This window comes from Balaenoptera ricei, chromosome 2 (genome assembly GCF_028023285.1).
Source record: "Balaenoptera ricei isolate mBalRic1 chromosome 2, mBalRic1.hap2, whole genome shotgun sequence".
NCBI classification, from domain to species: Eukaryota; Metazoa; Chordata; class Mammalia; order Artiodactyla; family Balaenopteridae; genus Balaenoptera; species Balaenoptera ricei.
Genome location: NC_082640.1, coordinates 185,549,441 through 185,559,767, shown reverse-complemented (window position 1 = coordinate 185,559,767; position 10,327 = coordinate 185,549,441). Strand labels below are relative to the sequence as shown.

Genomic DNA, 10,327 nt, shown 5'->3' with positions numbered 1-10,327 from the left:
TCCTGCTGACACCAGCACCGACCCGCACCACTGCTCACCTTATAAGCACAACTGAGGCAGGGTTGCTTCCTGGTTAAAAGACCTATATTACAGAATCCATCACTGCTTATGACCAGTCAACACAATATTCAAGTAACAAGGTGTTTAAATGAATACGTGAAAAAAAATTTTTACCTAACACTTTACACATCTACATAAAATTAAATAAAACAAACTTTTAATGCATATGCAATACAATTTATATCTTTTAGGATTTCTAAACTAAAAGTTAAACTATCATTTGCTTCAATGGTACTATATTTTGCACAATAACTTATACTTAGGAGAAATTTTCCACAAAAAAATATATATAATTATGACATTCACATTGATAAATTTTTAAGAAGACAAAGCTTAAGTGAACATTGCATCCGAAGCAGTTGTCACTGTGTACCCCTTACACATCCAAACACAACCTGCTGATGCACCGAAGTCTTGATATGTTAAAAAGGGTCTTCGCATAAAATAAGACCAAATCACTTGGCTTCTAAAGCTAAGTGATTTCTTGCATTTACAACATCATTGCAAAGACAGTGTAATGAAACAGTTTAAAACACAGTGCTATCCTATGCATGAGACTACAATGAAGGCAGTCAGGGAAAGACAACTGTCTGTTTTCCTTCCGGCAAATGAAAACGACATGCCCCTCCCCCTCGGAGAGAAAGCCGAAATTCAGCTGCTGTGATAGCAAGTACTCCAGCACATGACTCTTCAGGACCGGGGACCACGTGGTGCCAGGAACCAGGTAAGGGGATGTCTGAGCACAGACAGAGGCCTGGCACTGCCGGGATGCCTGCCGCGCCACACAGGACCCAGCACCAAACCTTCAAGCGCTGCCAAAGGGGATCGATTCTTAAGGAAAATAGCCTGGCGGTGAAGAGAGGAACAGCTCTACTGGCTGGGAAACCGCTGCAGCAAACTGCCTACCGCTTCCGTTAAGAGGAAGGAGGTCTACGAGAAGAAGCAAGGAGAAGCGAAATCTTCTTTCAGGCCTAGTGTCCCCTTTAAGCAACGTGCCAAACTTATGCCACCTCTTACCCACGTTTTTCCTGCCACTTTCCAATTACGCAGCAGGCTCATGATAAAAACAAAATGAGCCCTACGTTGTGACTAGTGTTACCGTGCCGCCGCATGTAGGTAGGACGGCGAGCCTGATGCCCCGCAGCCCCCCTCATGCTCTTCCTCCCCAGCTCCTGATGAACAGACACCTCTCACAGGGACAAGTGTCGAAACCGGCAAAGTCCCATTTCACTCCCCTTCTGAATGACCTTTCTCCAGATTTCAAAAAAAGAAGTACAATTCCAAACAATCTAGGTTTCTTGCTGACCCTCTTCCTAAAGAGAAAACCAGCTGACTTAAAAAAAAAAAAAAAAAAAAAAAAAGCCAAGGTGCTTGGGAGTCAAAACACATCAAATTTTAATTGCATATTTCAAATTCTTAAGAATTCTGTTTACGCCTTAAAGCATCTGCAATTTTTTTTCTTTTTGGTATTGAAAGCACGAAAAATATTTAAATGATGCAAAAACCAACAACAAAAAAAGCTCCTTCAACGTATTTAGTGCAGGCTGAACCGACCGTGGGATGGGGAACGGGTCACATTAGAGCACACCTCGCAGTCTACCCTCAACCCCTCAGCAGCCCACGGTCTGGCAAGAGAATAAAAGTGATTATGGAAGTTTTAAACATTTATTAAACATTTGTACTTGTTCCCAGTGCAACCAAAGGCATTACATACCACTTCGCAGACTGTTTCTTTCCATCTCGGTCTCACTAGAGCCAATAACTGATCACGTCTCTGTCCTGTACTATCGATATAATATTGAGAGAGGACGGTGCTCACGTGGTCACATCAGTAGATGACGGACACAGAGGCTATGTGCAGTGACATGTGAAAGGCCAGGCATACCAACAGGACGGGGAACAAACAGCACGTAGCTTTTATAAAACCATCACCAGCTATTCCAATACCCTTTATTATTGCCCTAACGTGACATTTAAAATCTGCACTCTGTCAAGAACCTGCAGCAAGTTCTCCCCTGTCTCCTAATCTCAGTGATGTCATCTTTGGCAAGCAATAAACGTTAAAGAAGAAATAAGACACCGAAACAGAAAAAGGGTTGAAAACATGGTTGCCAAAAGGAGAAGGCACCAATTCCAAATGTACAAGCACCAGGTACAGTGGTATGGACCAAATCTCTTGGAGTTGGGCGGTGGTACGGGTGGGGGGTCAGGAACAGACAGGGTGACGCCCATCCTGGGGTGACGATCTGAAAGTTGACGGCACGAAGTGATGAGTCCACGTTCCCTCTGAGCGACAGTGTCCAAGGACAGTTGCTGCGAATGAGCTTTCTACCTCGCGGGAAGGGAGAAGGGAGAGACTGAAGCCAACTAAATTTATAAACCATAATTATACCGACATTTAGGGAAATGTGAGTTGTGTCAGGCTGTTTGGCACGATAAAGGTTATAATGCAGTCTGCCAATATATTGTGATTTCCAAAGAAGCATGATATCACTTAGGTGGATGCCTCAGAAAAGAACAAAGAAAACTTCCTGGAAGGCCAATGGGGTCACAGTTACTCTGAAAGTTACATTATGCACAAAGTAGAGCTTGCACGCCATGCAGGAACAGAGTCACGCCCTCCGAGTCGACTACCTGTTCCGAAGCCGCCGACGGGGAAGAGCTGCTGTTGGTGGGCCGGGGCTCCGACTGAGGCGGTGGTCCCCAGGGTCGCAGGAGGCGGGCAGGCCACGGGACCCCCCTCGCTTAGGCAGAGCGTGAGATGCAAAGAGCTCTCCGGGAAGTGGCGCCAACACGGAGGAACGAGCAGAGAATTAAGGCAGATGTAGCACAGGACTGGAGTGTATGCCTTTTTGGTAACAGCTGCTTGCCCACAGAGGTGTGATGCAGATGGCCGGGTGATGCCTTGTAATACCTGAATCCTAGATAACACAGTCGTCCATACCAAGTGCTCAGAGCCACCAGAGTTTCTCATGAGGCAGATGCGTATCTGACGTCAAGAACAGAAGCAGCCTGAGCAGAGGAGAAAGAGCAGAATCAAAGACAGGTAAACAATATAAACTGCTAACTCCGGTCGGGTGCAGCCCAACCCACCCTGCCCCGCAAACGCTGTCCCTAAGGGCAGGGCCCTGAGGCAATGCCTGTGCCGAGGCCAGGCGGGCAGACGGAGGGCGAGAGTGTGGCCCCTGCGGCCACGTGTCTTGGGTTCAAATCCTGACTTTGTCCTTTCTAGCTGTGTGTCCTTGGACGAGGTATCATTTCTCTTTGAGCTTCAGTTTCCTCATCAGCAGAATATACACAATAACGATGTCTACTTCGCAGGATTAAATAAGAATCCCTGCAAAGGGCGTATCAGCACAGTGCCTGGCAAACAGCAACACTCAGGTGTCCTAGGACCGGCCGGAGGGGACACCATCGTGCCTACCCCGTTCAGCAAACAGCCACCAGAACATGCTGGGGTACAGACGATACCAAAGATCGCAGCATCTTCTTAGAAGCTTCAAAGGCATTTCTTTTTTTTTTTTTCCCCCAAAGGAATTCCTTTATTTTTATTATTTATTTATTTATTTTATTTATTTATTTTTGGCTGTGTTGGGTCTTCGTTTCTGTGCAAGGGCTTTCTCTAGTTGCGGCAAGCGGGGTCTACTCTTCATCGCGGTGTGCGGGCCTCTCACTATCACGGCCTCTCTTATTGCGGAGCACAAGCTCCAGACGCGCAGGCTCAGTAGTTGTGGCTCACGGGCCTAGTTGCTCCGCGGCACGTGGGATCTTCCCGGACCAGGGCTCAAACCCATGTCCCCTGCATTGGCAGGCAGATTCTCAACCACTGAGCCACCAGGGAAGCCCCAAGGCATTTCTTAACTCTCTACTCTCATTTTTTAAGACTGACTTCCAGACCCAAGCCTAAAAGTCATAGAGCTTACTGCTACCCCAGTGGTGTCTTACTTCTAAGGAAACAGCTGAGCTAAGAGTCCAAAATCTGAAAACAGCTGTGCCTTCAGGTGAAATCCCAATTTATGAGAACTGTTGCTAGTCAGATCAGATTTCTCCTCACTAGTAATACACTCAATCATTCTATAATTTTAAGTGAGAATGTGTATCTCCAATCCAGTCGCTTTTAGCATCCCTCTGTGCTTTTCTGACACCTCCCTGTACTCTATCCTCGGCCACCCCAGAGAACTCTGAGTCTCAAAAGCTCAACCCTCTTGGGCTGCTCTCCCTCCTTAGCTCTGAAGGAAAAAAGCCTGCAGCTGACAGACCGCTATGTTTCCAGAACTTCTCAAATCTGATGGGCTCTTCCCTGTTTGTGCTGCATAAATACATAAAACCCGAGGGCAGGCAGGACACCAGCAGACATCTTTCTTAGCAGCTGGATTCCAAAGGATAAACAAGAATGGGAAATTACAAGGACACTATGTTCTGAGCACTGATTAGACAGACAACTAACCAGTTCCCTGAGGCCCTTGGTGGACACAGAGAAGCAGCTGGTCCTTACAGGTTAATTTCCTTCTGCAAACTAACGTATGGAGAACAGAAAACCAGGCTGGTGAAGCAGGAGGGCTGGTGCCATAAGAAACGTAAGAAGAAAAGGAGGGACTTCCCTGGTGGCGCAGTGGTTGAGAATCCACCTGCCAGTGCAGGGAACACGGGTTCGAGCCCTGGTCCAGGAAGATCCCACGTGCTGCGGAGCAACGAAGCCCGTGCACCACAACTACTGAGTCTGCGCCCTGGAGCCCGCGAGCCACAACTACTGAGCCCACGTGCCACAACTACTGAAGCCTGCGTGCCTAGAGCCCGTGCTCCGCAGCAAGAGAAGCCGCTGCACTGAGAGGCCCATGCACCACAGGAAGAGTGGCCCCTGCTCGCCACAACTAGAGAAAGCCTGCGCGTAGCAACGAAGACCCAACGCAGCCAAAAATAAAAATAAAATAAAATAAATGTATAAAATAAATAAATAAAAAGAAAGGGATAAAGAAAAGGAAATATAGGCATGCACGTGTGTGCACGTCTGTGTGTGTGTGTGAGAGAGAGAGAGAGAGAGAGAGAGAGTGAGTTAGTTTTAAATGACTAAAGAAGTGAAAAAATTTTACAGGAGTTGTAAAGAGTAGATACTTGGGTTGAGTTAGATAATCCCATTCCTTCTGAAGAGAAGGCTGGGTAAACAGCCACAGGGAACATCAAGCATCAGAGAGAGAAGACGTGCTGCTGGGCGGGGGAGGTCAGCTCTGGACGAGCCAGGCAGACGGGCTGAGGGGACTCTGCTGTGCCACCGGCACGGCAAGTGGACCGTGAAGGATGCAACTTCTGGGCTAACAAGACACGAGAAAAAGTTAGCTGACTTACCTAAGCTAGTCAGTCAAAGAGCCAGGCCTAAGAAAATGATGACCCTGGGTCCTAAATCTACGATCTCATTTTTCATGCTAACCCTGCTGAAGCTGGCTTTGATTAAATTTGAGAGGCAGGAGATCTGAGTTTCCTATTATTTCTGCTTCCTGGGACTTAAGTCAGAAAACAGACTTGGAAGAAAGCTTTCACTCTCGCAAATTCTGACGTTCCTTCCCCAGTAATCCTCATCTTTTCAGCGCTTCCTAAATTGAGTCCAGGACTTCAGGGAAGTTTATTTGTTGCTAAAGGGGAAATCAGCACACAGACAAAAATCACTGCCAACAGAGAAAAACACCTTTGTTGTGCTCATATGCTATCCTGTTCCATGGACAGGCCATGCCTGGGTGTGACTCAAGGACCCCACTCACATTGTCAGTACTATAGGTTCTGCACACTTACTACAAAGATTTTCTGCTAGAAGGCTCTACAGAGTCTAATTCTAACAAAACTAGTGTTTGTCTCCGGACAGGCCTCTGTGTCCTCTTCACAAGGCTCTCCGCCCGCCCGGGGGCAAAGGGCAGCACGGGCAATACAAAAGAGGTAACTTCAGATCACTCCTGCCTCATTGGGGGAAGACTGATGAGAAAGTGATAAGCAAATTAACCCTTAAATTGCCATGCCAGTGAGCAAATGCAAATGTTAAAGGCAGCAGCAATGACTCTTGGCCCCCAGCCCTGCCTCACCATCCGTGGGCAGGGGGAGGGGGAGGTAAACGTGCAGGGGGAGGGGCCGGCCACCCTGACCGGAAGCAGGAAGGCAGCCTCCACGATCTCCCCCACCCTGACCTCCGCTGCCCGGGCTGATGAAATCCGTGCCACCACCCAGGAGACGACCAGGATGCCAGCCTCCACGCAACCCAGGACCTGCAAGTGTCCCCATCAGTAGTACTCCAGCAGGTCAGCCCCGAAGAGCAGCAAGGCAAGCGGTTGTGGAAGCAGACAGACCAGGAACCTGCAGACTCCCCGGTACGTTCGTAAACCTCACAGGAGATGACAGCACATTCCACACGACTGGGCTTTACTGATACTCAAGGCACTTCTAACTTACTGTTTTAGGGCAAAGCTGTCATTGTATTTAAGGAAATATTGGTAATGTGGAATATTTTGTGGCCGGAGGAAACCAGGATGGAATTAAGAATTGGTCCAGAAATTAAAACGTGAATAATATACGTAGTGACCAAAAAGTGACTGAAGTCAACACATGTATTATGGCATTTACAGGTAAAAGTCAAGTTACTGACTTAGCTGAAACCTAAAAGTATTTCTACAGCTGGAAAAGGTCATCAATGAAGAAACTAACTGGAGAACTGAGCATGAATCTGGCGGAGATCAACTGTTTCAGACTCACCTCGTCCTCCTCTTCAGGCATCTTGACAGAATTATCCGGGGACGTTACAGGTTTCTGGTTACTGGGACCATTGGTTTCTTCTTTCCCATGTTCTGCCTCCCATTCTTGTAAAACTTCATCTATGTTGAAGCGGCGTCGATAATTTACAAAAAAGTTTTTCACTTGTACCACTGATTTGTTCCCAATCACATCTGAGATTGCCTGAAAATCTCGGCCATATTTCCTGATGGCTAAGGATGTAAGAAAGCATTTTTTTCAACACGAGATAAATAAGCACACACACGATTGAGACTTACCCCTTATCCAGATAAGGAAACATAGAGGCTTTCAACAGCAGGCGCTATCTTAGCGTACTATACCAATGGAAAAGAGTAGTGTAGAGTCCAGTGTGGGTGACTGGCAGAGACACTCCGTGTGACCCTGTCACGCAGGGTCTGTACCTCCCTGTCATATGTCGCATGGTAACTGAAGTCACCCAGCAATTACCCTATGCCACGGACATCCTACACTGGCCTCTTCAGCGTCCCCAGGACTGGAACACCTCCAACCAAACAACCCCAACACGCGAGCTGTACTTCCTGACTACTCAGAACCCAATGAGGAGCTGCTGAAGTGAAATACACCTTTAAACATGGAGGCGTCCAGATTAATTTTTACATCTTGTGAGACATGGGAAAGGAAAAAAGTAAAGCCCAAAGAGAATGCGGTAATTTAGCTAAAACGATGCCCGCTAGAAGGACGTAATCCTCCAAGAATTTGTTTCAACATGAATGATGTGCTGGGAGCAGGATGGGGTATAATTTTTTCCTGAAAGCGACTGCTGTTCCTAACCCTTTATTTTATAAGAACTTCCTCCTACCTTGCACGGCGAGCAGCTGCTCCTCTGTGGTCCAGCGCGCGTTGCATTTCTGAATGACCTGGGTACCCAAAGGAGCCCTGTTAGCATACTACCTTCAGAGATGGGCGTGCCCTTATAAGCATTAATGAATCTTTTTCTCGTGTCAGAATTTTAACATCAACTAGGCTTATAAAATTATGTCTACACCTTTCCTTCTAAGAGACGTGTACTGGAGACAGACAGTAAATTCTTAAACACATAAACTCAGGTGTGACTTCAAAGATGACAGTAACATAATCCTACCTCTGGAAGTCGATACGGTTCTATTCCACCATCAAGTTTTTCTTTCAGAGCACTGTTCGTCTGTTTAATATTCTGAATCTAAGGGAAAGAAGATTTTCATTTTAAAAATGAAACACTTTTATAAAGGTATGAAAAGAAAAGAGAACTGAGAAAGCTAAAAGAAACAAAAAACCAAGAGGAAAGAAGTTCCTGACCTGTAAGGTGGCCCAAATTTGAGGTGCCTATGGTATCCTCTGAGAGCAGCTAACTAAGTTCTTTAATTGACTTGCTTAGGGCACCGGACACGAGACAACCAAGACGGAATGGATGGTGGTAAAGAGGTGCCTGCGCACACAATCCTAATGCACCAGCTCGGAACAGGCGACCTGGGCCGCAGAATGCACAACAGCGGTCTGACACAGAAGACAAGGCCTGGGCTCCCGCCACACAGAGCTGAGCTGAAGGAAGAGAGCAGGCAGAGTGAAGGCAGGAGAGCCTCGTGGCCCCAAGCACCGCACGGACGCTGCAAAGGGCAGAAGCCCCACCTGCAGACTTCTTTAACGGGGAGGAGAAAAGAAAGCAGTATGTCAGTTTTCCACAAGTCTAATTCTGAGCAACAGTAACTTCATTTTCTCACAAATTATCTTTCCCACATTCTTGCTTTGATTCGGTGGACCTTTCACTGTCCTTGCCTAATCAAAAGAAAGACACAAACAATAAATACAAGCCACTCAGTCACTCCACGGCTGCTCTTTAGTTCTGCATGCGCTCCTGAACAAGCGGGGTCACAGGAGGGGGCCCTTCTCTCTCAACACTAAGCACAGGGGCATTTCTGTGCCTAGCACTAGGGGAACTCTGGCCCTATCATTTTTCACTCTTGAATAATCACTTGAGGAAATAAGAAAGCAAGCAGAGGAACAGGTTCGTTTTCCCAAGTAAAACATCAAAAACATTCATGAGTAGAAGGTGCCCTTGAAAGCAGAAATCTTATTAGGGCAAAGGAAGAAAAGCAGAAATTTCAGAGATAGGGAAGGGGTGGGAGACGAGTGGAGATGGTGGTTCACTTTTTAGTAAATCTCTCTCTTCTTTAAAAAAAACTTTTTATACTTATACAATTTTTAAAAACCCCACTTTCGACGACTTACATTTCATAGATTTCCAGTTTCACAGATCCTTTCCTCCTTTGTTTTACTTCTTCTAAAAGGTTTAAGGGGTCGGGGGGGTGGTACAGGAAAAATTTTCCATGCTATGGGATCAGTGGGCAAGTAAATAAGGCCGGCACTTGTAAGGACCAGAAACTGACCCTGTCTGCCCTTACCAAGGGCCTCAAAGTCTGCCAGAAATACAGTCCACTCCAAATCTTTTGTAACGATGCCACATCAGAACATAAAAACAACTGAAAAGAAAAATACCGGAAACATGCACAAAATTCACTCTACAGTAAAACCAAAAACCAGGACCTTGCTTTACTGAAATTTGTTTTAGTTTATTTTGAAAAGGTACAAATCAGAAGAAAATACTTGAAATTTACTCACAGTAAGTAATTCCAAGCTCTCAGACCAGCATAAGCTGACAGAACTCTCTCTGATAATGAAAATATTCTAAACTTGGGCTGCCCGACATGGCGGCCACCTGCCACCGCTGCTACTAAGCACCTGAAAAGTGGCTTATCCAACCGAGGAGTCACATTTTTAATTTTTCCAATTTTAATTAATCCGAACTAAAATCTAAAGACCACACGTGGCTACCACACTGAACAGCACAATCTTAGACTCTTCTCAGAGCTCACAGTTACCAACAGCCCACAAAATACCCACAAAATACTGCAAGGCACTCAGATTATGTTCCCTGAATTCCGAAAACTAGGCCTAGAAACTTCTGACAGGGAATGAGCAAATTCTCAAAAGTCAGGGGTCTAGACATAACTGAGCTTCATAATTATTAATCATGGTAAACCTTGTTTCATTTATAGCAGGGGTTGGAAAACTATGATCTACATACCAAATCCAGCCTACTGGCTATTTTTATAAATAAAGTTTTATTAGAACACACACACACAAAAGTCAGGGGTACAGACTACTACATGTCCCCCCCCACCCCATCCCCTCCCCCCTGGCATTCCAGTTACTCTATTCCTTCTAGCTAGTTATTTATATATATACGTTACAAAGCTGGGCATGTGTGTGTGTGTGTGTGTGTGTGTGTGTGTGTGTGTGTGTGTGTGTGTATCGCATTGTGATTAAGTAACATGCATTTTCCAAGGAGACCAACCTGTTTAACACATGCATTTTCCCTCTAAAATCAATGGATAAAGAAGCATAGAGATTAAATGAGCGGCTACAAGGTAAAACATCCACAAGTCCTGAACTAAAAGTTAGCTCTATATTCTCATTTACCTACATGTCTGCTCCTAAT

General features: G+C 45.9%; 1 protein-coding gene across 1 annotated transcript in view; it reads right to left on the bottom strand.

Moving 5' to 3' along the window:
* Nucleotides 1-1,706: 1,706 nt before the first annotated feature.
* RCOR1 (REST corepressor 1) overlaps nucleotides 1,707-10,327 on the bottom strand; it is a 114,599-nt gene continuing 105,978 nt past the window's right edge. Inside the window, exons 9-12 of the mRNA XM_059915047.1 lie at nucleotides 7,934-8,011; nucleotides 7,652-7,709; nucleotides 6,793-7,022; nucleotides 1,707-3,072 (exon numbers count right to left, since the gene is read on the bottom strand). Coding sequence (XP_059771030.1) covers nucleotides 3,031-3,072; nucleotides 6,793-7,022; nucleotides 7,652-7,709; nucleotides 7,934-8,011 — 408 coding nt within the window. The 3' untranslated portion in view covers nucleotides 1,707-3,030. The remainder of the gene's footprint in view (nucleotides 3,073-6,792; nucleotides 7,023-7,651; nucleotides 7,710-7,933; nucleotides 8,012-10,327) is intronic.